The sequence below is a fragment of the Xiphophorus couchianus genome, chromosome 1 (genome assembly GCF_001444195.1).
Source record: "Xiphophorus couchianus chromosome 1, X_couchianus-1.0, whole genome shotgun sequence".
Classification (NCBI taxonomy): domain Eukaryota; kingdom Metazoa; phylum Chordata; class Actinopteri; order Cyprinodontiformes; family Poeciliidae; genus Xiphophorus; species Xiphophorus couchianus.
The window spans coordinates 13,582,253-13,610,090 of NC_040228.1; the positions used below are offsets into that span (position 1 = coordinate 13,582,253).

General features: G+C 39.4%; 1 protein-coding gene across 1 annotated transcript; it reads right to left on the reverse strand.

Moving 5' to 3' along the window:
* Positions 1–475: 475 nt before the first annotated feature.
* Positions 476–26,544, reverse strand: slc6a17 (solute carrier family 6 member 17). The gene is made up of 12 exons (XM_028018427.1): positions 26,124–26,544; positions 19,822–20,242; positions 14,000–14,157; positions 12,608–12,734; positions 11,588–11,769; positions 10,886–10,996; positions 7,924–8,165; positions 7,640–7,832; positions 7,160–7,352; positions 6,915–7,074; positions 6,634–6,796; positions 476–5,821 (listed from the first exon to the last, which is right to left on the reverse strand). Exons 2-12 carry the CDS (start codon positions 20,114–20,116, stop codon positions 5,459–5,461), a joined length of 2,187 nt encoding a protein of 728 aa, XP_027874228.1. The 5' UTR covers positions 20,117–20,242; positions 26,124–26,544; the 3' UTR covers positions 476–5,458.
* Positions 26,545–27,838: the final 1,294 nt, after the last annotated feature.

Sequence of the window (27,838 nt, forward strand, 5' to 3'; positions counted from 1 at the left end):
AGTATTTGGTAAAAATGTCACTCACGTACTGAGTACTCCTAAGAAAACCTGATCAAAGCCAGACAGCCAGAAAAACGTAAAGCCATGTGCAAATTCTTGTGTTTATTACATATATCATTGTGAATGTAAGCAATAGAAGAATGGAATTTACTTCCACAAACAATACCTACTATTGCTGCATGTTTACTTTGCTTCAAAGTGGTTCAGCTGACAGAAAGATACAGGGTTTCTGTATCTTATGTTTTCTCCTACATATAATGTTGTTTTTAAGTTAATTAAGTGCCCAAAGGTCTGTATTATTATTATTATTATTATTATTATTATTATTGTTTTCATTTTTCAAACAAAAAAAGAATACCCACAATAAAAATGTCTGCTTGTTGTATTGATATCAATGTATTAGTGTGCTTTTCCTGTTTCTGTGCAGGACAACGGATTACAATAAATCACTAGAAGAAACTGAGGAGCAGGATGATGCAGTTTTGTATTGTATTTTTGTGACGATATCTCAGATTAATGACTTTATATCTACAGCATTAGCATAACAGCTCTGTTGTATTTACAGCCTTTAATTAGACAAAGCTTGTGCACAAAAAAGAAGTCTCACTTTGACATAAACTGTAGGCTTGTCTGCATCTGGTGCACTTTTGGTGACAGCGTGCTTCTTCTTCATTCAAAGGAGTTAGTCATTGTTGGTAGAGAAGACAGAAATTTTACTCAAGTAAAGGCAGTGGTACATTACAAAAATATTGCTAAAGTAAAGTGCAATAAAATTACACTTAAAAGTTTTTTTTTTAGTTTTTTTAAATAATTTTTTTATTTTAGAAAAGCTGTGGATTAAGAATCAAAATCCATTTTTTCCAGTGCATCATCAAGCTCGAGGATTTTCTCCAAAGGAAATTTTGAGCCAATTATTCTCAGGAAAAGATCATTTTCATAAACTTCTAATCTGAAGTGACTTAAACAGGAAACTTCAGTCTGATTTAATGTCAGATGAAAGAGAAAAGCTTTTCCAAGCCTATTGTTGATATTAATTAGCTTATCTAACACCCACACAAGATGGGAACATTGAAATCCTCGTTTTATTTTGTTCTCTTTGTATTTGAAACATTACAGTTTAAATAAAAAAAATACATTTAAACATTGGAATAAAACAGACACACAAAACGCACTGTTCAATAAAAGTGGTTATTTTAATTTCCTCTTCACTCCACAGTGTTTTTACACTATAGTCACTCTATCCACCAAATTAGTTAAAGTTCCTGTCTTATTGTTACAGTCATACATGTCTTCCTGATTACATTCCCAGTTTTGCGCTGGACTTCATCACAGTTCGAGTGAAAAACACAGAGAAGAGATTGCTTAAACGTCAGTGGTCCCGCTCCACCGCAATGACATTAGATTTCATGTACTGGTTTTAGATAAGCAGCACACAACACTGAAGGAGGAGAAAAACACAGAGCGAAAAACACCAAAAACCAACACATATTTTCACTTCACACACACTCTGACGCTCCCTGTTGCTCACTCTCGCACATAAACACACACGCGCTCGGTTTTTATTATCAACAACAACCACACACATAAACACCTGAAACCAACAGACACCAATGTAACAGTACCGACAGTACAAAAAAAATCCAAAAAATATCTGAGAATATACAAGTATTTACAGCTCAAGTATACACCCTGTCACTCTCACCATAGATACTCAGTGTGACTTTATCAGAATGTACATCAATATGTACAGGTTAAATACATCATCTTAAATACTATAAATATAACTATATTTGGTCACATGAAGACTATTTGCACATTTAAATAGATTTATTGGTACTATGTCTTTGTCAGCTTCATGTTGGTGACTCAGCTGAGATGAACTCCAGAAGTTGCAGCAGACATGTGGACAAGACGAGGAGACCCTGGAGTCTTTGCTTTCAATCCTATTCATTATCAACAACAGATAACAGCTTTTTCTGCCTTAGACATCTTTGTAAATGTTTAAAGCAAAATCTACATAGATCACTGGTTATAATACCAGCATCAGTGGCGGGTAGCTGGGACGGTGCTCTGACCAATATTAGACATTAGAGGGCAGTTTTGTTGCTTTTATTGATGGCAGTGCGTTTTATTGTGAAGCTGTGCTCTCAGTGTTTTTGCAGGATGCTGGATTTAAAGTAGACAATCAAAATGTCCGTTCACCAACCAACACCCTCTGACTGCAGGATCAGAGATACAACTTAAAATTTCACTCATTGTGACATAATAACTCCTGCAGGCCCACGGTTCTGTGCTATCCTAAAATGTGCTTTGACCTCAAGCTGAAGCTGCACTTTCAGATGTGTGCCTTGGTTTCAGGTGCCATTTAGGAAAAGTGTGCCTTGTAAGTTGCCTGAAATTGTCAGAAAAAGAACCACAAGCATATTTAATAGCTCCATTCACATGTCATAAAAGGTTATTGTTATTTACCCTGACAGATAAAGATAAAGAAAGTTTAAGGGGAGTCCTTTGAGAAACTTTAGCATTTCATTGTGTTGTAACAGGATAAGTGGCTTGGAATCAATGGAAATGTTGCAGATATTACAATTATGCTGCAAAAACTCCATATTTTGGCTTAAATACAACATAAATTAGAGCTTATTGTGACAGAATGGTAAAGGAATCATAGTTATTACACGAGTGTATAACATCTATTAACTCTAGACGATTTTCTTGCAAAAACATGTTTTACTAAAAATCAATAAAATTCAAAGATTTTCACCACTTATTTCCTGTGCTTGTTCTTGACATTCATTCTGCGCTTTTTTTTGTTTTTGATTAATATAATCCCAAAATAAATAAATAAATACATACATAAGTATATTCTCAAATTTGTGCTTAACAAACAACTCCAGGGTCTGAATCTAATTAAAGTGCTCATGTGAACGAGACAAAACATTGTTGCAAACAAAGAAAACAGCAGAGATCAAACGAGAAAAAGCATAAGGCAGACGACACAGATGCTGCTCAGACACCAAACAAATGTCTCTGATTCTGCTTCACTCCCTTTCTGGAGGCAGCCTCAGGTACCGGCGCTTTCACAGGGAGGGGCCACAGACAAAATAACACCACTGGTTCCTCTGCTGGCCAGCAGTGACATCCAGTGGCCAAATCCAGGTACTACCACTTATCTAAAACATTAATATCACATTACATTTCCACTGTCTTTCAAGATTCTACATCAAAAATAAAAAAGGCTTTATTTTCACACTTTGGATAGCACAAAAAGTGTAGCTTCTAGTGCTGATTAAATTATGTCGCCACAATAAGAGGAATGTACAAGACTTCAGCCCAAATCTCATCCTCTCAGAAATGAAGTGTGACTGGTCCACAGAAGCATGGCAGTGAACCACATGTAGTCAGTGCGTTGTAACAACACTGGTGAGGACTGTATGTAGGGCACGGGTAGATGTGCAGGTGGAGCAGACAAAGCAAAGTGTCCGCGCCACCGCTCCTCCTCCACATCAGATCAGAATCGGTTTCTATGGTGCATGTTGCCACGGCTTCCCCTGAGTAACGCTGCTCTATTTTTAAACAGGCAGGTATGCCAGGAGCTCTAATTCAGCGGCAGACAGCACACAGACATACAAATCTAATCTACGTGAACACTGAGCTCCTGTCCCTGTCTGCTTCCTTAAAGCAGAGGCTCATCCGCAATCCTAAACCATTCGTTAAAAGTCACGCCATGCTCAATGAGGAGGAACACTGTTGAAAAGACAAGTGTTAAGGCTCAGAGATGCTCTAAACATGGCAGGTGTCCGTGATTCTGTGCTTGTAGAAATGACGAGGGGCTAAGGTAACCCCTCTTTCTTCTCTATTGCAGTGTGTATGCATGGGGGGTCTCCAACTATTGCACAACATATATATACAGTGTTCGAATGTACATTAGAAGGGGAAATAGAGATAGAAGGAGATTTGTGATTCAATGAGCACTGTTATTATTGCTGATGCGTGATAGTCACGAAAAACTCCAAACTATAATGTGCTTGTAACACTACCAGAATCTCGCACTAGATATTGTGACGGATGAATGTTTGACCACTTTTGTTTCCACATGAACATTTTCCTGATACTTATCAGATGAAGGATGATTTTTTTTCTAAGTCTCCTTCAATCCTATTCCCATAGCAACAATCCTCTTCAGTGAATCAGCAAAAGCACAAACTGATTCCTGAAAGCATTTCAAGTTCTGTACCAGTCAAAGCATTGTAGCATTGCCCACTGCTTAACCTCAGAGAGAGTTTATATAGAGATGCACCCATCTGAATTTTGCAGCTTATTTCTGCTCAGATTTTAGCCAATTCCCATTTCTGTTCAAGCACAGGATATTAGCAAGTAGTGGTGGTAGCATACGAAAAACAGTCTTCCTCTAGGGAATTTAAACTCTTGACTCTTAAATTTCCAGGCTGTCAGTATTTCCACGTGTGGCATTTCCTGACTGTAAGGTATCAAAAGATTGAAACAGAGAAACATTGCAGTACTCTGTAAAGCTTTCCTGGTCTTCTACATAGAAAGTTGTACAATTATTTTTAAATTCAGCTTAAATTTGTGTTTCTCCTCTCTTTATTTTTAAAGAGAGGATGCTTAAATTGTAACACACCCCCCAAGTCATTTTTATTGCTGATAAACTTTGACAGTTTTGTGCATATTTTTTCAGTTCCGCATTATTTTGCCTAAAACCACCTCACTGCTGGTCCTTTTTGGTCGAACAGCGCTTAAGCAGTTGAATAATCCTCTTTGTTTACAGCGGTATGGCTTTTCATCACACAACCCTCCGTTTGGGTATAAAACCATCTCACTCAGACACACAGCCCCACCTGGTGGTGAGTTAGGAGTTGGAATAGTGCGGCGAGCTTCGATCGATACAGTTACTCAGATTTGCGATTGTGTGACTTGTTTGCAATGAAGACACAGAGTGGAGTGGGTCTCCTCTGCTCTGACTACTGGTGATGGTGTACTGCAGGATGGTCTTTTGATAAAAAGTTGCTATAGGTGTCTGGAAAGTCACTAAATATAGTTTATAAGTTAACAACAGTGCTTCTTTTGTCCTGACCACAACTCCGCTAACCCCCTCTGCTCATCGCCACACTCGGCCCGCCTCTCTGTGTCTCTTGGCTCGACCCACTTTGCCAAAATTTTTCAAAAATTGTCAGGGGTGGGGTTATGCTAATCCTCTTCCCACAGTAACAACTTCCACACTTAAAAGTGTTGTCATGGCGTGTTCACTGAGCAAAAGATCAGGCTTGATTTTCTGACTGTCATATCACAAGCTGTTTTCTGTGTGCTTCTCTATTTTTTTTTCTCTGGAGGTTAAGGTGTGAGGAATGCTGCAATTGAATTTTTTCCACCTTCTCTATCTCCCTCTCCTCTAGCTGAGAGGGCTTCGTTTGTAAGCAGGAGGACGTTGGAGCTCATTAGATCATAGCTCAGACTCGGGCGAGCCAATGTTCTGGTATCCAGTCTTGGTGCTGGTGCCGTAGTTGGTGTTGGTCATCTCTTGGGTGCCACCGGGCCCAAGATAAGCGCGGTGGGCTGGCATGGGGGAGGGAACCTCACTGGGGTTCTTGCCGAGGATGAAGCGCTGCTCGTCCTGCTCCTCCAGGTTGGAGATATCCTTCATCATGCCTTTACGGTAGGAGACCGACAGCTTGTTGGAGCCGTCGGAGACCAAGTTGAAGTGGCGGGCGATGAAGACGATGGGCAGAGGCAGCATGGCGACCACGATGAGGGCGTAGGCCATGGCTAAAGCCCATGGAGGGTAGCTATGGAAACGCTCTGAGCCCTAAAGGTAAAAGAGAAATGGTAACATCAAACAAAACATATTTTGGGTTAAACTCCATGCATTCATTATTATTAAGTTGCCATCTTGGCCCCAAGATGCAACTCTTAGCTGCACTTCTTCAACCAGTAGTGAACTTTGGAAAGTATTTTACCTCCTTTACTGTCTTGCTAACTTATTTTAATTTAATTTAATTGGTTTATTTGGTAGGGACAGACATACAGCGACATAGACAAACTGAACAAAACAGCAGTCCCATGTTTACGTCATAGTGCAATAGCACCAGCTAATTCGCAGCACTTGTCCCTAGATAGGCTTTTTATGCCCTCTATCAGCTAAATATAGCAAACATTTACAACAATAATATAGAAACATGAAATTAAATCAATCCAACTGTTTTAGATGCAGGTAAAGATGGTTCAATTTGATGATAACTATAGTAAAATACATTCACAGCAGACCATTTCCATCAAACAGATCCTAAACTTAATGTTTTTTGACTGTAGGTACAGCCACTGTTTTCATATCTCTTAAGAAGTAAGTGCAGCACATAAAATAAAGACGAACAAATAGGTTAGTGGATCTACGCAAGTCGACTATTCATGCATGAGAAGGTTTGAGGTTTCTGAGCACTTTTGTGCATCATTGGAATGAATACCAAGAAGATGGTAGCCAAAATTTTGACAACAAGAAAAATGTACATTAGAACACATCTGAAATTAATTCAAAAAATTTAATAAACCTAATTATGGTATCGCCTTTTTTCCCCCTAATATATTCTGTGGAATAAAAAGTGGCAGGCAGGAGGATCTGACCTCTTCCTCCACCCATGCGTTGTATCCTGCAGGACTGACAGACATCTCTATGACGGTTGCAACAATGAGCACCACCAGGATGGCCGGGGACACGTATCTCCACATGTAGTAGTAGAAGGCGTATGGTCTGAAACCAAGCATATCCTCCAGATCCTGCATGAATCTAAAAGTTCAAAAGAAGAATCAAGACACGACAATTAGATTTTGGGGAAAATGTTTACTTGCAATCACTTATTTTCTCACAACACACACAGTGAAGCAGTGGTTTCTAGCCACTGTACCTCTTAGTGCCATATATCCAAGCTACAGAGATGTTCTCCAGGATCACGACCACAGTGAGGGGCAAACCAGCAGAGTAGTCATCAAACATGGTGACAAAGTAGTTCCCTGAACGTTGCACAAACAGCAAGCCCAGCAGGAAGGCTATTATGCAGCAAACCACTAAAGTAGACACAAACAGGACAGAAACACGCCGTTAAAATCTGATCCCACTCGCCGATTCTGGAAAGCCAGAATGAGGACTCACCGCACAGGATCTCCTTTCGGATCTTGAAGGCGTCCAGTATGGGCGTGGTGATGCCGGTCATGGTTCCGATCATGCTTCCCAGACCCAGGTTGATCAGCATGAAGAAGAACATGACAGACCAGAAGGGGCTGGCGGGGAAATGTGTCATGGCCTCGGTGAAGGCGATGAAGGCCAGGCCAGTCCCCTGAACCGCCTGAAAGGGAGGAAGATACTGGAGATGGTCACAGCATTCAAAGGTAACATCTGAGCTGCTGAAAAAAATCAAGAAAAGGACTCAGCTATCGGTTCATTAACTATATTGTAACTGGAAACATTCACTCTGTGTAAAGTAATTGTGAATTTAAAAAAGACGAAAAAACTGGAAGCAATGAAAAGGAAATACGTTCAAAAAGGTATTGTTGCTCTTACAATCCTTTTTCCTTTACCTATTTTCTATTTCTCTACTCGTATGTTTTGAAGCAAAATCATTTTTGGTGTGACCTTATTAAGTTCGTCCTCCAGGAGGCAGGGGTCCAGACCCAGCTGGCCAAAGCTGTCCTCCTTCACCGTCTTGATGACTCCATACATCTCTGAGTAATCCTGAGCTGTCAGGTGGGAAAAGTTGATGTGAGGAGGAATAAGCTCCCTACTCAGCACACCTGTGTTCAGGTAACCCAGAATCTTCTCTGCGTTACTGGAGAGGTAAAGATAGATGTGTTAATGATGACTAAAAAAGGAAATCGTCTCCTGAAGAGTGACTTTTTTTTCCTATAAGACATACTCACTCGACAACACACTTCTCATTCATGACGTTGGCTTTGAAGCCCAGCACAGCAAACACCACCAAAGTGGCCAAGATGGACGTGACGAAGTTGATGATGGAAACCAGAGCTGCGTCGAAGTGGCAGTTGTTGTCCCTCTTGTTGTAGCTGGAGAACGCGATGACGCCTCCGAAGCCCAGGCCGAGGGCGAAGAAGACCTGCGTCGCTGCTTCCCTCCACACCTGCGGCTCCAACATCTTCTCCAACTGGTGAGAAGAGGAAGTGACAAGATTATAGACCATTATAGACCGTGACATAAGTACAACTCTGGACAGAAGCTTACATGCACTCACTGTGGATGTTGAATTCTGTATGAATCCTGGTCTTGTGTTGATGTGTTTAACTGTTCTTTTACCAGTAAGTTAAGAAAAATACATGCATTTTCTCTGCAAATCACTCAGATTCATTTGACTAAAAAAACAGGTGAGGTGTTTGTAAATTTATTTCAGGTTGAATCTTTAATTTTGCTTGTGTGGGGATTGGCAAAACCAATTATAATTCTCAATTTTTAAATCCTTGAAGGGTGGCTGAATCCACATTTCAAATTGAAAAGATCCAAGCTAACATGACATTTATGCAGATAAGTGGATGCGAATGAATCTTCTGAAACTCCTTACATTAAATTTTACATTATATTTACATTAATGATGTTTTTGTTATTGCCACATTAACTACAGCTAGTTTTAATCTGCAGAATGCACAAATGAAATAGCAGGAGAAAATATCTTAAACTTTAGAAATAAGTGAATAAATTTGCCTAAAGATCTGATTTAAGCATAACTTAACTTTCACTGTTAAACCTATAAAGAGGTCACTGCATTTACAGTATATCAAATGTATCTATTGCTGGGTTTTGCACCCAAGAGTGTTTGAGTGTACTTTCAATCTCTCTTGATTGAAGTAAATTCAGGAAAGTGAACAGGTTGCTGCAGGTGATGGTAATTTGCTACTCAGAACTAAAGGGAGTATAGCTGGAGTACTTCAATATGGTTCATCTGCATGCAAATACAGATTAAATCATTTCCATTTCATTCTGATTTCGTACCTTGACAAATTACATGACTTAAAATAGTTTTCTTTACACATTTCTATATATATGTAGAAATGTATTTTAACTCCGTGGTTAGAAATTTAGCTGAAATGTGGAATTAGTTTGAAACTTGTCATTGCATTTACAAAAAAACAACAAAAAAATATTTTTAAGGCACAAACACATACAAAAAACTGTAAATACACAAAAACATATTTGACCTCAAACTTCCACAGTCAGATCGTCAATGCTGCAAGATCTCTTTAAAAATCTCCTCATTACAATAATTTAGATGCATTCTTTAAACTGTTTTCTGTTCCTCTGAGCATGCACTCACCACTAGAGGGGGACGCTGCTCCTTCTTACCACCTTACCTGAGTATTATTGACATTTTTATGAAATTGGATCTTAGGCCTGTCGCGATAAACGATAAATCGATTAATCGTACGATAAATAAAAACTATCGACCTCGTTTTAATTATCGGCATTATCGTCTCTTCCGGCCTTCTTCTCTTTCTGTTGATGACACCGAATGAAAAAAGGCTCAACTCCGGTGCTCTCCACTCACCCTCCCTTCCTCATTTCCTTAGTGTAAAGCTCAGCGCACAGGACACGATCTTACAGCTGTCGGCCGATTGTCGGCCCATTTTCAAAACCTGACAGACCACACATTAGCCGACAGAAATCCTAGGTATAACGGTTCGATCGGGTTCGTTCCTGCCGTGTGGTGTCCAACAATGGGCACAAAATAATGGCTGCAAGTTCAGTGAACTAATTTTAAAACCAGGCATTAATCAATGCTTTACTGCAATCTACCTGCAATGCATGTGGCTAGTGTCAGCGTAAAGTCCTGACTGAATGAAAATCATTAGAACCTGTTTACGTCACGTTAACGAAGAACAGCTGAAAAGTTACCGGGTTTATCAACTGCGGTAGCAATTTCGCTCCAACTCCTCCCCTTGTCACTTCTATGTTCTTTGCATGTTGAATAAACATTAATGTTGTTTCCAGTCGGCTGGACTTCGGGTTGCGCCGTGTCAGCTGTTTGAGATTCCCCGAGGTAATTTCCCCTCAGAAAACACTGAGGAGAATTCGCGCTTTCTGATTGGCTGCCTGTCACATTCAACAGGCTGCGTTAAGATCCCAGTCGGGAAAACCCTGATTTGGATCGGAGCGGCAACGACGATCTACCATAACACACCACACAATCTTAGAAAGATCAACGTTTTAAGATTGTCATAAGGGGAAAAATAGGAGCAAAAATCATGTAGTGTGAACTATTGCATCAGGTAGTCGATGTGCCCATCTTCTCTATTTATATCTAATTATTACTGAAGGGCAACATAATATACAGACTTCATAATCTGCAGTCTTTTGGTTGAATGCAGTATTTATTTCCACTTTGGCCTTATGTTGTTTAGTTTTTATCAAGTACATTTTTTGTTAATGGAGACTGAGAATCAATTTTGTTTTTGCTTGTTTTGTTTATTTTGTTTATCAGCTCCAGTGTTAAATATTCTTTTGAAAATAAAGTGTATCCATCTTTGGCAGGAAATCGCATGCATTATTACGTCATTTCCATTAAATCAGTGTAAAAAGGTCTTCAGACAATATTATCGTGTATCGCAATAGTTTTTTGAGACAATTAATCGCTCAGCAAAATTTGCTATCGTGACAGGCCTATTGGATCTTAATGAGTGGTGCTTGAACTATGAGAGCCGCTGACGTAACCGTACACTCAGCTTTGAGAGGAGAGGGTTCATTCTTTTTCTTTCTCAGTACACAGCAAAGTTCTGTGATTTTTTTACTACTTTGACATCAAGTGTAATTAATCCTGGAGTTTCTGCGTAACAATTGCTGCTTCGGTTTGGAAAAGGATTGCCTATTCTCTCTCACCTTGGGAGTGAACATGTGAGCGATGCCGTCCACCGAGCCCTTCAGCATCAAGCCTCGCACCAGGAAGCAGAAGAGCACCACGTACGGGAAGAGAGAGCTGAAGTACATCACCTAAAAGAGGGAGAGAAAGTCAACCACATCACACACTGTTGCCATGGACACGCTTTTCTGAGACCTCACACATAGAGGGAGAAGTGCAATCAAACCCACTTCCACACACGCTCCCAGAGCTGCTCTGTGTTTGCTTTAAACCAAATCTGTGAGATGAGCCCATGAGGCTAAAATCTTTCCCGCTGCATCAAGACGGACTCGCTAAAGAAATGTGTCAGATCTGGACTGGATGCAGTGCAGTGATATGCTGCATGACTCATAATTTGGCTCGAGAGCACGGCGTGTTGAAGCTAGCGACTACACAGTTGAATCAGTTGTTCCTTGGTTCGGCTTAAGCTTATCAATGTTGCATGTCCCTGGCTTCCATAATCTAGATGAGGTCCAAAAATAGACGCGTGTGGATGAGGGGCTTAGTATTTTACCTTTGCCCGGCAAACAAAGTCAGAAAAGCCCTCATGGATATGGATAAATCAGTGATTAAAAACGGGGAGCTTTGGCCGAAAGGATTTGTTATCATGGTGTGTGAAGAAATAAATGAAATGAAAGAATCGGTGTGTGCAGGCTGCATGTTCAGCCAGAAGAGCTGCCCACCTTCCCAGAGGACTGGATGCCCTTGATGACGGCCAGGCAGACCAAGATCCAAGCCACCAGCAGGGACAGGGTCATCTTCCAGTTCAGGCCACCGGTTTCATCGATGGTGCTGGTGATGTTCAGAGTCTGGCGGTACCAGAAGTAGGTGGTGGCTGAGCTCTTCTCACATTCTGGCTCCACAACTAGATCAACAGCAAGGAAAAGGAGACAGATTGACCTCTGGATGTCAACTGGGTCAATTTAACATCCTAACCTAAACTATTCAGCTCAGTTTAGACGAGGTCAGTTTTGGCTTCGCCAGACCAGAACAGTTTCTTCATGATGCTCTTTGTTAGGTGACTCCTTAAGGCAGCTGGACAGAGGTTTAATTAGGGAGTATCAGAGTAAAAAGTCAAAATACAAATGCGTGGCAGACTTTTCAGATATTATGAGAGTAAGAAACCTTTTAATCATTTTCCTTGCATATCACCCTCATGTGTAGCTTGTGCTGGTTTGTCACATAAGATCCCCAAAAAATACATTGAATTTTCCTGTCCTTAACATGGCGGATTGTGAAAGATTTAAGGATTATGAATAATTTTGCGAGAACAATCTACTTCCGATTCTAAATTAGATTCAGAGCTGACGCTGAATTTCACAGTGTCAATAAGGAGTCTTGGCAACAGCTGCTGCCACCAGCTGGTCAAAGTGCCGACCCAATCAGCTGGGTCAAACCGGCTAACGAGCCTTCACAACAGAGCTGTCCATACAGTGACCTGCAGAGAGGCCTCAGCCGCTGCAACAGCTCAGATGACTTTCTCCTGTAGAGGCTGCTACAATGCAAACATGTTCTGCAGCTTTAAGCACAGCAATGGTAGGTCTCTCTCTCTCTCTATGTGAGTGTGTGTGTGTGTCTGCTGAGTCTAACTGCAGAATAAGAAAAAGCTCTCAAGGACCCATTTCTGTTTCTTTTCCCTCTGTTTTGTGCTGACAGCCTCTCAAGGTGAGGTGGGTGTTTGAATTTTGCATTGACAAACTCACTGGCTTGGGTTCCGTTTTTCCTGATGGGGCATTCGGCCCATGGCAGCGGATATTGAAACGACTGGAAGAAATAGAAGATGCTCCAGCCGATAATGACGTTATAATAGAGGCCAACAAAGCCGCAGACCTGCAGAGACAACAGAAAGGCGAGTTCATTTAACGGCACACGGCGTGTCGAGGTGAGGCAGGGCACAGACAAACACACAGCAGCTCAGAGCAGCTTAAGACGTGGCGCGTATGAATTATTGAGCTGTTTGCTCTCTCCGCCAAGCCTGTGGTCCTGAAAGAGGCGGTATTTATAGACGCTGGAGCTCCCTCTGCCACACGCCTCGCTGCCCTCGGACACGGCTCCACATCCCCTCGTTCGCATTAGACTGATGAAATTCGTGTCAGGTTGACTGGCACACAGGGAAGCGACTCGGGTGCCGACAGGCTGTTATAAGCTGCCGATGATAATGTGATGCGGACACGACGGGTCAATACTGCTGATGATGAGGAGGACAGACTGTGGCACAGATCAGACATGGAGGTTTTCTTAAAGCAACTAGAGGTCATTTGGCTCAGAGGGAAATATTGTACAGCAGAATTGATGACTCTGTTGTTTAAACAAAAAAGAAAAGGGATGTCTTTATAATACGAGGATTTTTAGGTGATTTATGAGTCATTAATAGGTCTGTAAAGTTTATTTTGTTGATTAAATTTAAATATTCACATCTATAGAAAAGAATAAAGACTAATGTGTGTAGTAACATTTACTCAAGAAGGTTTTGGGAGAAAAAAAGTTTATTTCTGGTGTAATTGTACTGCCTCACAGTTTTCCTTTTATCTGACAGATATTATTTTGAACTAATGATACTCTTAGACTTTCTGGCTGAAAAATAAGATGAAGTAATTAATATATATATATATATATATATATACTATATATATATACAGTATATAATTATTGAAAATTAAATATAATTGTCACTAAAACCCACATTTATGTACTTTTATTAGTTTGATGTAATATTCTAATTTTAATATAAGTGGAACATTTTTAGATTTAACAGAAAGAAAGACTTACAAACATCCATCTGTGAGTAATTCATCTCTATAGATCGGGTTTGACTTGGTGACAAAGTTCCTGGAATAAATGGGCTTTTAACATTGTGAATGGCTCTGTGTATATTAGCCACTGTGAGTTTTGTTTTCAAAGGTTTTATGTTGTAAAAAAAAAAAATTTCTTTAGCCTGAGTTCATTATTTTGTAGTTTTATTTTGTAGTAATGTTGTTCATTTTTATACATTTTTTTTTACTCCACTATTAAAAATGTACATTGTGACCCGCTTGCCGCAGAATGCCCCAGTCTGATCCAACCTGGGTTAATGTGAACTGACATGATAAACTCACCATGAGGCTGGAAACGCCGATGCCCCCCAGCTGAGGGTAAACATAGTTCCACACCCCGATGCTGCCACGCCTGATCCGCTGACCGACTGCTAACTCCAGGAAAAACAAGGGGATGCCGATGAGGATGAGGAGGATGAAGTAGGGCACTAGGTATGCACCTGACAAAGAGAGGACAGGGGGGGCAAACATGGCAGCATGTTTATTTATATAAAGGTTTAACTGTGGGGAAATATGAAGCCTCTTTTAGAAGCAGCAGAGGAAACATTGTCTGGTCTGTTCTCTCCTCTCCCTTTTATTTGCTCTAATGTTGGGTAACTGACATCTAATATTTGGTTTTCTCCTGTCCTCTTTCAGTTCAGCATCCTCTCAACACTTCATCATGACCCTCTTTTTCACAAAAGGGGGGAAGAAAAAAAAAAAAGAAAGCACAGACGGCCGTCACAGACAGCAAGTCACATCCAGTCTTGCTTACGTCAAGAAATGAAGAGGAACCATGGCGACAGAAGCATCTGAAGCCAGAGACGTGGTTCACAGTGGGAAAGACTTCATTCATGTTTTACCTGACGCTGACAACAGGATCAGCCTGACGGAGAGAGCAGGAACCAAACCAAACAATGAAACATGATATGACAGCCATGTCTTTAATACAGAATCTTTTTTAATATCTCCACTGGTCAGGCATAATGAACAGATGCAAGTTAATATTTGTCATAAAAAAGATAAACTACAAAGATCTTCTTACTGGAAGCCATTTTGGTGTCAAATCCACACATAAATTAAATCACTTCAGGTAAGATACTAGTGTTAGAGATTGGTTGAACGCATGAAAATAGAGTTTTGCTGTTCTGCTCTTCTTTCAGACAACCTTTTATTCTACTACAGAATATTTTGCTTCGGTTTGTACGAATTAAAGCAATCAAAGGCTTCATTTTCTTTACTTCAAAGCTGCACAATATTCTCACCGCAATATCAATAAGTGCAATACCGTAATGACTTATTACGTCTTGTGCTGCAATATTACTGACATTCAAAGTAAATCTATGCTCTGAATGCCCATTACATGCTTGGTCCGCTGAATGGACTCATTTCTGCTACTTAAGTTCATTTTTAGCCTCTATGACACTGAAACGTCTGGAGAGTTTGCAGGCACTTTGTGACGATCACATCAAAATACAAAAGTAAGCAAAATGTGGGTTAATCTTAATGTCACACACTATTCAGAAAAATAATCACAGTTACTGGTTTTACACATTATTCAATGTATTTACATGTCACCATAGAAATCCACGTGCTAAAAGTTGCTTGCAGTGTCATATTTTGTGTTCTGGCACAACCCAATGCAGCTGAAGTGCGATATTTTACTGCCAAAGTATGGAGAGCAGGAGATTCTGACAATGACTGACTAAATGCAGGGGTTTAAACACAGAGGAGGAGGATTAGTGGAGTGAAATGTGTGAGTAATTGTGCTGATGTATGACAGCTGTGAGAGAACGTGAACCAGGGCTGATATGACAGAAAACTGACACAGAGAACATTATCTGAAAAGAAAACAACTCAACACAAACACAAAGAGCCTAATAAAACATAAATCCCAGGTATAATATGAGAACACCGACGTGAGACTACAGAGGGATAAAAAACTCAAAATCTGGAAGATCATGAAATATAAATGCTTTGGTTTGATCAGAGTTAGACTAATTTCTTAAGAGTTGCCTGGTCCAACCAAGGATCAGGATCACAAGAAATGGAAATAGAGTGAAATATAAAGTCTTTAGAAAAAACATAGTTGTATTAGATTTTTTTGTGAGATTTGAGCACCTGTTGTTTCCATTAAAAATGCATTAAAACTCAACTATCAGGAGAAATAATACCGACATAACTCCAACAGAGGAACCAAATCAAACCATGAGAGAAACAGAGATCTGGGTGAAACTGACCTTTTGCCATTTCACATCTGTTAGCATTTCATCCCTGTAAGCAAACCATTTTGTTTGCAGCTGATGAACTTCTACACATCAGTTTAAGAAAAGACAGGGTGAAATGAAACATTATTGCCTGCTGCTTGCATAGACAGTTTTCTTGCAGCGTCGCCCTGACAGTCATAACAGAGACATAGTCAAAATAACAACCACAGGAATTTAATCAAATCTAAAAACTCATAAAATGGATCAGATAAAAATGTAAAATGAGATTAAATGTCCAAAACGTCCATACTTTTTTGTTGTAAGATTACGTTGCTTGGTTATTTTCTTAACCAAGTGTTACTTTGACACATCATTTATACTGTATTTAATTAAAATATAAAAATGACGCATAGAGGAGCATCAGCGAAAACAATGTTCTATTACAAATCAAGTTTTGACATATTTGACATATTTTTGGTGAAAATAAGCTGCCTTGCTGAATGGTAAAGTACTTTAAAGAGTACTTAATATACAGTATATACTAATATTAATTTCTGCCATAAAGTTAAACTGAGCATCAACTTGACTACAAACAGGCATTAGAGAATCACCAAAATAGCACAAATTGTTTTCCTTATCAGCTGAACCAAGGAGGACAATAAAGCTTCATAAACTGAGTCATCCTATACAGTAGATTGGGAATCTGCACAGAAATACATTCAACGGCTTAAATCTGCACACTTTAGGCTCTAAGACACATTTAATGCAAACCCTTCCCACACAAGAAATCAACAATGTCTAAAAGCCCGAAGCATTTGCATTTATTCTTGAACTTCCTTCTTAGTCATCATCCACCTTCTCATTTCATCATAATAATAGTAAATCAAGCTGCCAAACACAAGATGCCGAGAGAGCTTTAGGAACCATAACAGACTGAGGCTTTTTCAGCTAACATTTCTCTGCTTCCTCTTCTCAGTGAGGACTGAACGCCTAATCCCATCGCTGCTGAGGGTGCATGTTGACTAATTCAGACAAATGCTGCAGAGCCTGCAGCTCTGACTTGGTAAGAGAGGTTTGCTGTCTGTGTGTCAGGTGTGATTTCCAACACACAAACAGCGAAAATGGTTCCTGTTGACTTTGTCTGGAGCAAATTCTTTTTCCATCGTGTTAAAGCAAATTCATTCAGTCTCTTCTAGGCCTCAGTATTAAGTAAACTACCAACTGGACGCCTGAACTTAGACCCTCAGCGACTGGGAAGTCTGCTTCTGTGGACAACTAAACCAACATCACACCATGCGATCTGTAGCAAACACATCGATCTCAAAGTGGAGGCTTCAAATGTAAATATGTTTAATTGTAAAGTTGTGAATACTGTAAATTACGTCCTTCAACTCAATCAGTTTTAATAACAGTGAGACTTACAAGCTCCACGGACTCCATGCACTGAAGTAAATGCAATAAAATTGATTTTTGAGTGATTTTTAGCTGATTAGACTTATTTTAAAATTCACCAGTCGTCATTAAGCTCATCTAGATATCCTCCTTTCATGTTTTTGATGCATCTGACACTCTTTTCGTACTTGATAAGTTATTTACATTCAAACATTTAGTTGTTACTATTTTGTAGAAATTCATTTTCACTTTGACATTGATTTTTTTTAAAACAACTTCTTTTGTCAATAAAGGTCAAATTTTGTTGATGATGATTAATTTCTAAAAGCAAATAAAAGGCTAACACATGCAGGTTTTTCCAGGTAAACATGCTTTTAGTCACTGATAAAATGTTATTGAATATTATTTACCATTTCATTACTCATTACTATAACAGAAATAACTTGCTTAACTCCAGTTGAAGATCCAATTTCTCCAGTTTCTTTTAAAGACATTCACTTTGATAAGCACCAGGTTTGCTTATTTATGGTGACATCCTAGCAAAGACGCCACCACTAAATCATGAATTAATTGTGATTAAACACATTTCTGGTTCAGTCTCATCAGACACACCTGGGCTAAATTACTGCCAGTCAAATTCTTAAAATAGAACAAGTCTGACAACTTGAAGAAGGCAACAATCCCCTCAAAAAACAACAAAAACTAAACAGAACAGCATCTAAACACTGCAGCCTTCACTTGCCTCATTTACACAAAGGAAATTGGCATTTTCAAGGTAAAGCAAGCGATTCATCATTTATCGTTCTACAAAAAGTAGAATTCAAGCCCATGTGCTGAAAAAAAACAAAAACAAAAGCTGATGTCACATTTGACAAAAGAAACATTGTGATGATCTCCAGGAGTTTTGGGAAAGTATCCTGATGAGACAGCATTTTGAAAAATTGTGTTGTGATTAAATCTGACGTGAAGCTATCAGAGAGCATTTCAGATAAAGGACGTCATGCCTGCAGCCTTACGGTTGTAGTTTGATCATTTGCGGCTGCTCTGCTTCTTCAGGACCTGGACAACTTACAACTGATGGACCGGCCAGTGAAATGTGCTCTCAACAGTAAATCCTGCAGGATTTCAGTTTGCTACCTTAACCTCAAGCACACCTGGATTGTGCAGCAGCACAACGATCCAAAGCAAATCAGGAAAAAGCACAATTATTTAAAAAGAAATTAAGGTTGGACTTAAATCCAATGGAGTTGATTTGGAAACCCTTAAGACAGTCTGTTCATGTCTGATAATTCTCCAAATTAGCTAAATCAAAATAAAAACATCTAAAATATTAGTGCGCTCTTGATGAGAGGACGTGAACTTCTTACTGGAACTATTTACTGATTGGCTTAAGTCTCTTATTTATGGCTTCTTTCCACAGATATCTGTTTTCACTCATCATTCATGGAAATCCCTGACTAAAAACTCTATTATAGTGACATTTAAACAAGAAAAATATCTTATACCAATCAAAGGAAAGAACATTAACAATATTCTAAATATTAGTCATATGATACGTCATAATTAATAAACAGAACAAACAGTTCTAAACCTGTGGATTTCAGAAACACATTAAAGGTCTGTCCTCCTTTAAGTGAAAAGAGAAACTCCATTCATCCACACACTGGCTCAGTTCCTGCAGGACTGTGAGAAGAACAACTTAGAAAGTCATATTTCAGATTTTCAGGACAAATATTACATATTGAATATATTTCAAATATTAGACACAACAATTTTGTTATGTAAGATCATCCAGAGGTAAAAAACAGATCACATTTTTAGCTGTTTGGATGAATAAAAAGATTTTCAGACTAGATAGAAAGTTGTTTTTTGCATATACAGCATATAATTATCCTGTTTTAGTTCATCTCAGTAATATCAAGACGTCTTGTTTATGCTTGGGTGTCAGGATCTGTGTTTTTCTGTGTATTTATTTTGAGTTTTCTGTGTCCCTGAGTCTTCGTGTTGTCCCGTCTTCCCCTTGATTGTTTCCCAGGTGTGTCTCGTTTCTGTGATTATCCTCCCGTGTATTTAATGTCACCTGTCACCGCTTCCACCACAACAGTTCATGACATTGGGTTTCTTAATGATGACTTTTGTGTGTGTAAACAGACAGTTTATTCAACAGGAGTTACATTTCCTGTAGTTATTTGAATGCCTCTATGATCTGTTGCAAATTACCTTGTAAAATAAATCAGCAGATCACTGGATTTACCACTTGTCATAAATATGTGAGCATGTTAAATCAAATCATAGCAGAACAAACGGTTTCAGGGCAAAGATGCAGCACTTTAAGGAATTAACCAGTGAGTTAAAGCGTTGTCTATGGTTGCATCTCATTCAATTCATATTAGTAGCCTTAATTTGACATAGCTGGCCTATTTAGAACCTGAACCAGAACCAGAAAGAACAAAACTACAGTCTACTGGCAAGATTTGCTTATTTAAAATAGACAACAAACTCTCACACATGCAATCATCCATTTACCTCCACCGTTCTTCTGGCACAGATAGGGAAACCTCCAAACGTTTCCCAGACCAACCGAGAAGCCGACCTGAGCGAGGATGTACTCCAGCTTGTTGTTCCACGCCGGCCGGCCGTCCTCGGCATCCTGCTCGGGGAGCAGAGACCTTCCTGGGGCGGTGGATCCGGGACTCAGACCCATACTCATCTGACTGCTCTTATAGTCCATGGGGTGCTCCAGGGACAGAAGGTCAGCCACGGACTCTGTGACCGGCTCATTGCTGTGCTCCCGCTGAGTCACCTTGGTGTTTTTTGGCATGGCTGCTGGAACAACGGAGCTCCTTCAGAGGGGAGGCTGACGACGGGGAACGAAGAGGAGAACGTCCGGCAGGAGAGCGGCCAAGTTGGACTGTGTCGAGATGAGAAAGTTGTGCTTTTCCTAAATCTGTGAAGAATAGAACAAAATGTCATATTTTACGCAAAAAGTGTATTTTTAAGAAGCTTAAGTCTTATATTGTTAATTTGAAAGTAAACCAGCATGACCAAACCTTTAATCTCAACTGAGACATTTGCTTTACGACTTTATTTTGGAAAATTCCCAAGTTTTCCAGTATTGCCTTTTATTGCTTCAGTCAGACTTGGATGGAGTCAGACTTGAGTCCAGCCAGATAAAAGTATTCCCACAGCACCATACTGACACCATGCTGTTTCACCATGGAGAAAGCACATTCAGGATGTTTCTGCAGCTCAACCTTTTGCATGACGACCAAAACATCCCTTCTTCGTCGGATCTGAGTCGAATCTTGTCCATGTTTAGTGTTTTCCCTGCATGCTTTGTGGCAATCTGCACATCAGATTTCTAATGACTTTCTTTCAGCTATGGGTTTCTCACTGCCACTGTTCCATAAAGTGGAGTTTATTGACCAGTTGACCTGTTGACTGAGTGATTAATCTCTGAGATTTTACCATAGTCCTCGTTACCCACCCGCTCATTTAAGCTGGACTTTTATGTTTCTGGTAGGTTTTCAGGTCTGTATACTCTTTTATTTTCAGATGATGGGCTGAACAATATTATCCTACAACCAAATCCTGATTTAAACTTCTCCACAGCTTTATCCCTGGCCTGTCTGCTGTGTTTCTTGTGTCTATGAATCTGTTTGTTCACCAATCTCCTCTAACGAACATCTGAGGCCTTCAACGAACAGCTGGACTCACACCGAGACTCAGAGACACGGAGGTGGACTTCATTGACATCTGAAGACAATTAGCTGCTCTTGTAACATGACACAAGGTACAGAAAATTATTAAATAACAAGCAATTGCAAAAGACCTTCTAACATAAAACACATATCTTTCACAGGAGATCAATTATGTCTGAAAGTCCAGGATATGTGTTCTTATTCCTAACATTTCCTCACCAGATCACTAGTTTTCTGATGAATCAGTGATTGGATCTGTCTCATAAACGTTGCACAGCCAATGAATGACTTAAAATCTTAAAATAAAATATGTAAAGTATAATATTACTTGTGAAAAAATGTCTAGCTGAAATGAAATGAAAAAGCAGACATAGACTTTTACTGAAACTATATAAATGAACAACAAGCAGTTAAGTTTTTTTTAAAACCTGAAGTATTTTTAAATGGCAGCACTTTCTGTAATCCACTTCATTACAGCAGATAAATCTCCCAGACTGAATTACAATCCACTCCACAGTAAAGCCCATTATACCAGAGTTGAGTCATGTGAACAGCAGTGAATGGTCTGTGTGTCTCTCAGGAGAATTCAGCACAACTAAACTAAACTCTCTGAGCACAAATTTAATCAGCTATTAATCCATCCATCCATCCATTTTCTGTTCACCCTTGTCCCTAATGGGGTCGGGAGGGTTGCTGGTGCCCATCTCCAGCTACGTTCCGGGCGAGAGGCGGGGTACACCCTGGACAGGTCGCCAGTCTGTCGCAGTCAGCTATTAATGACATTATTTTTTTCTTATCAGAAGCTTTTACACGTTGTCAACAGTTTTTTTTTTTTTGAATATTGTGTGAAACAATGTGACATTCTGGAATAATGTTGAATTTCTACTAGTTGAGAAAAGCATGATGGTATCTGGCAAATAGAACCTTATCTACTTAACAACAAAAAAGATACTGTAATCGATTAGTTTTATTGTCCTACATATATGAGAATTTCATAGCCATTAACTGATTAAACCAGTAATCCACTGGTTTAGCATTGATCTGTCCAGGTAAGCAAGCAAAACCTCATCTGTTTTCAATGGTTCCTACATTCATTCATTCATTGTTGCTTTATTATGTTTGTTTTTTATCACTCTATATTTTGCAGACAGGAGAAAGGAAAATTGAGAATCATTTTTACTATTTGCACAGCCCACATTTAATAAAGTAATTCCAATAATTATTTCAACAAATAAACAACAAATTGTCAACACTTAAATTTCACACCTCACCCATGCAGGAGTTTGTTTTTCTTTTTTTTTTTTTTTTTTAACAAATGTTCACTTCTTCATCGCGGCAAAATCCTTGAATGAACTTTTTAAATATTTCAAATGTCTTGCTTTTGTTTTCACCTTTGAACATAAATAAAGCTACATGGAAATGTACTCAAACTAAACTGAAGATAGTCTGCTATGGGAACACTTATTGTTCTTTTTGCATTACAAAAATTTGATTTGATAACTTTCTATATCAATTTCCACAAAATTTCCACACATCGTGGGACTAACAGATCCATAAGTATCTGGTTCAATGTGCAAATGTCTTCATGTAATATTTTAAAGTCATTTTCATTTCTTACCATATGGTAAACACAGAGCAATTCAGCCTTGCAGAGGTGGAATTAAATGAATTAGATCTCCAACTTCAAAAGGCTAATTTATTTCGGTTTTTAATTTCAAAATGTGAAACTCATGCACATCGATTAAAATAATTCAATGGCTCGTTTCTATTAATTTCGATGGCTTAAGTTTAAGGAATACCCAAAACATGGCTTCTCTGAAAATTTGATGATTTCATAGGATCATTAAAAAACTTTTTAATGCAGACATTTTATGTTATAATCATGCTACAGCAGACAAAATCATGAAAACGTTGTCCAGGAGTTTCTGTCTCGGTCTGAGATACAGATTGCTGCTCTGAAAGGAGGGTAAAACCTGACTGTTCACAGATTGTGGTATTCAGGCATGTTATTGGAAAGTTTAGTGGAAGTAAAAATCTCCTTAAGACTGATAAAGAAAGGGCATTAAAGATTATAGGAGAGACTGAGAAAGCGAGGACTGAGTTGATGCTTTAAAAGTAATTGCAGCATAACATAATCAATGTGTTTAGAAATTAAAGATTACATTTTTAAACTGAATTGGTGAAATATGTTTTTGATGGTGTTGTAATTAAATAATAGGCACCTGTATATTCTAATCTGGAAAGTAAAAACAATAATATATATCTTACATATGAAAACTGGGACAAAATCATTGCAGAAAAACTATGGATTTCCACTGAAAACAGAAACAGAGCTTTTGTTCCAATGTCTCCTCACATCTGTCATTAAGCTTGTGTTAAAACTCACTAAAGAACCCGAAAAAAATCCCAAGCTCCAAAATATTAAATGCACATATTTAGCTCCAACATTATACACTTGAAACAAGTGTTTGAAATGTACAGGGAGCCACAAAGAGTAAGTTAGCTGCTGTTATGCTAATTAACTACAGGTTGGCTAAAGAAAGCCTAACACATTACTGACACAGGTGACTTTTGTTAAATGCCAGAACAGCAGCTGCACAGGTAGAAAATAAATGAGCAAACTTTCAAAGCTGAGGCTGTGAGACTTTTTGCTCGAGGGCAGAGGAGAAAAGTCAGAGGTGTTTGATCTGAAGACAAGGAGCTTAATTTGAAAACACATGCAGCCGACAAATATCTGAGCCCAGATTCCAGTCAGAGTCACTCCTTAAGAACGGTAGCCTGATGTTTGAGGTCATCTGAGGGGCTGAACTAGTAGCTCACGCATCACATTCCTCAGCAGTCACGACACACACGTGACTTCGAGGCAGGGCGCACGACGCACATTTTGGGACTGCAGCCCACAACTACTACACTGATTCATCCACAAGATCCACGTGAAGAAAGAGGCTCCGATTTTATCTGTGCATTGTTTTCAGACAGATAGAAAAATCAGGAAAGTGGGCAAATACCCAAAATGTAGTGATTGGATGATTTATAAGGGGGTCCTCTAATGCAGAGGTGTCAAACTCAGTTTCATTTTAACCCATATCAAAACTCTGAATGTTGTTAAATAAAACCCACTAAACTGTTAAAACATTAGTAAATATCAGTTCCTCCAGAATTTTGTGATTGTTTTTGGAATCAAAATCACAGTTAGAAATATTTGCAAGGAAGTCTTTCTATATTTACATTAATCTATGATGTTAAATGTGACTTTTTATTACTCGCCGGACTATAACTTGGCATCAAGTAAGACTGAGGCAGCAGTGAATCAAACCCAATGTCTTTGACCAATTTTGAGAAAAAATTTGCAGTAAAATAAAAAAAGAAGAAAGTGATATTTGTTGATTTTGTGTGAATTTTGTGGATTTGTGAAAAACTGGCGTTACTTATTGATGTGATTTTGAGTCTAGAGGGCCACATAAAAAGCTACGGCGGGCCAGATTTGGCCCTGGGGCCTTCAGTTTGACACATGTGCTCTAATTGTTTCCCCAAATAGTTTTCAATTATGTTGAACAACTGAACAGGAAAGAAAACAGAAAGTCCAATTCAAGCAATGATAAGTTTCCAATTTCTCAAGTTATTGTGCAACTAAAGACAACAAAATGCATCCCATTGACGTTTTGTGCCACTGTGCAACTTATACTCAATATAAACATAGCTTATATGTGGCAAAAGACTAAACTATTCACTACACATTACCCTGAACACACAATCCCAAGTTGACACATGGTGGTGGCAACATAATGCTGTGGGGATGCCATGCTTTAGCTGGAGCAGGGACGATGGTCAGAGGGCAAATGCAGGATAATCCTTATGGAGAACTTGTTAGAGAATGCGGCTTCCAGCAGGAATACAAACCCAAACATACAACCAGAACCACGAAGGAATGCTTTGGATCAAAACATATTAATGTCTTAAAATGGTCAAGGTGTACATGAGCAAAGCTGTTAGAAATATACCCCAAAAAGCTGTTACTGTAGAGAACGGTGGGTAAATAATTGACAAAAGGGAGCAAACTATCATTTTCCTTCCACTTCATAATGATGCACTACTTTTTGTTTGTTTATCTCATGAAATTCCTCTAAAACATATTGAAGTTGTGGTGGTAACATGACAAAATACAATTAAAAAATAAATAAACAACCGGATATAAATACTTTTGCAAGCCCCCCAAAATGTTTCATCTAGACTAGAGGGTGGACAGGATTGTACCAAGTCCTCCAACAGGCTGATGTGCTGCTTCATCCTCCTACATCCCCGAGTTTTCACAGACCCCCCCTGGAGTTGATGATGCAACCAAACAGGTTCCTCATGACGTTTTGCTCCACTTGCATCTGCTGTGGTTGCCTAGCGATGGGCTCTTTCTGAAAAATTGAAATCCCATCTTCGCAGCATCAGTGCTCCTCTACGTCTCTCTCTCTCCCTTTCCCTCCTCTCGTTATCTCAAACGGTCAGACAATGATACATCCCCCGAAGAATGGCTGCAAATAACAAGAAGCTGCATGTGACACAAGTGAAGTGTGTGAGTGTGTGTGGAGGGGAAACGTAGAGTAACTGATGGATCTGCAGTCGCATCTTTTACCAATATCTGTCAGGGAGGCAGCCATCACGCACGGCTCATCTCATCTGTTAGGCTTTTTTAGATCTGAATCCAACTCCAGGCTGAAAATGGAGTCAGTGCAAATCAGACTCTATTTGATTGGATGCTGAACTGAATGTTAGATCAGGACAACAGCTGACTGAGAATATCCAGCCGTCAGTCAGGCGAGTGCTGGAGGACAGATTCCGTACGTGGATACAACCTCCGTCAAGGTCAAAGTAAGCCCCTAACAGCGACGCAGGGACGCAAGCAGAAGTCAACATAAAACTGAGCGTCGGAGAGGGAGGATTGGTCAGCAAAAGCGTTAATGTCGCGGCCGAATAACTGGGCTGTTCGTCAGGTGAGGAGCTGAAAGCTGCCACTCCTCTCTGTCTATTGATATGACCAAAAGCGCCTCGCAAAAACTATAATACACACAGAAAAACTAAATGCTGAACAGAAAAAGGAGAAAATGGAGCACACTAAGGATGTGGGTTAGTTCTTACCTTCTTTGCGGTCTGCGAATCTGGTCGGTGTGGCTGCATGAATCCTGGGTGAATGTGTGCTGCGTTCATTCAGCCACCGTCTCTGCATGCAGCATTTCTACGCGCTGCTAGATGCAAACTCAACGGAGAGCCTCCAGCCGCGCACAGCACACGGTGCGTAAAGTCTGACGCAGGAGCTCAGCGCCAGCCACAAGTTCCCTCGCTTAAAACTGCGGTTAACCTCCTATTGCCTCCGTTTGTCTCACTTCTCCTGTCGGATGATGTTCCGGATGCTCTTCAAACGACTTTCTCTCACTCGCGCCTCTGATTTCCACGTGGTTTTCAGCCGTGTTGTGGGGCGAGATAATAATAATGATTTAAAAAAAAAAAAAACATTACTATGGAAAGTCACGACGAAGTCTGACGCAGGTTTGACTCATCCGCCCGTGCGCACGTCAGAGACTGATCCAAAAAACATCTGCAGTGTTCACTGGATGTTAGGATAATGAGATGATCGCACAGGTTGTCTTAAACCAGGTGCTTAATCAGTCAAAAAGTTCTCTCCCTCAGATCTGTTATGCTCATATGATGATGTCTGAACGATGTCTCCATGTACCCAAAAGGCAGGCTTGATAATCTCCAATATAATAAGCCTGGGTGGTTGCACAACTTAATGGCCGTTTCTCAAGCAGAAATAATATGTGGCAAAGTCATTTTTCTCTCTGACACCAGTTATGTCCTTGGCTCTGCACATCCTGCCTCATTTTATTAGACATATGTCTGCAGGACCCGTTTCACTAAATGTTTATATATATTTTTTCAGATATAATCACCCACATCATGGTGATCGTTATTAACTACGGTGCTGTCAGTCAACCTTCTCACAATCACTGCAACCACTTGCACTTTCTAAAGTCTTCTCCAATTCAGTTTATTTTACTGGAGTTTTTGTGATACATCCACACCAAGTGATGAAAAAGAAAAATATCTTCAGATTTGTAAATTAAAAAAAAAAAAAAAAAGAAGAAATCTTACAAAAGTTTGCCTGTGTCTATGTTAATCTTTGAAGGCCTCTGTGGTGAAAGTTGGTGTGAAAAAAAATCCCTAAGTTTGTCAAAAGCCTTGCAGCGGACACAGCAACTATAGAAAAAGGTACTATAATCAGATGAGAACAAATTTGAGCTATTTATTTGGTTATTAATGTGCTTGACAGAAATAGTGCTCATCAGCCTGAACACCATCAACAAAAAGAAGTATGGTACTGGCAGTTTTTCTTTTGGCAGGGGCAAGGAAAGTGGGCAGAGTTGATGGGAGTTTGGATGGAGCTAATTACAGGGTAAAGCTGGAAGAAAACCTGTTAGAAATCTTGAGACTGTGGTAGAAGATCAACCAACCATCAGGACAAGGAGTCAAACACACAGCCAGCGTTATGTCAAATGGTTAAATGCATGTTAATGTGTTAAGATCTTCCAATCCGTCACAAAACTGATGTTCACAGATTTTCTTCATCCCATTTGACTGCGGTTGAGCTATTTTGTAGCACAGGGACAAAGAATTTCTAATGAATTAGTAATAAATATGTCTTGGGCAAAACAATGCCTACATTTCACCTTAAGAGGACAATAGGCAGTTTATTGAAACATTACTGACCTCAGATTACGTAACAAAAATGGAAAGTGTGTTAAAATGTCGCAAAAGCAAAATGTACTGAAATGCCGAGGGTCTGAGTTTAATAT

Coding starts and splice junctions, on each gene's coding strand:
- slc6a17 (XM_028018427.1), bottom strand. CDS start 20,116: ATGCCAAAAAACACCAAGGTGACTCAGCGGGAGCACAGCAATGAGCCG. Junction 10,997..11,587: donor GCATCCAGTCCTCTGGGAAG/GTGGGCAGCTCT, acceptor TCCCTCTTTTAG/GTGATGTACTTCAGCTCTCT. Junction 6,797..6,914: donor TGGATATATGGCACTAAGAG/GTACAGTGGCTA, acceptor TTGAACTTTTAG/ATTCATGCAGGATCTGGAGG.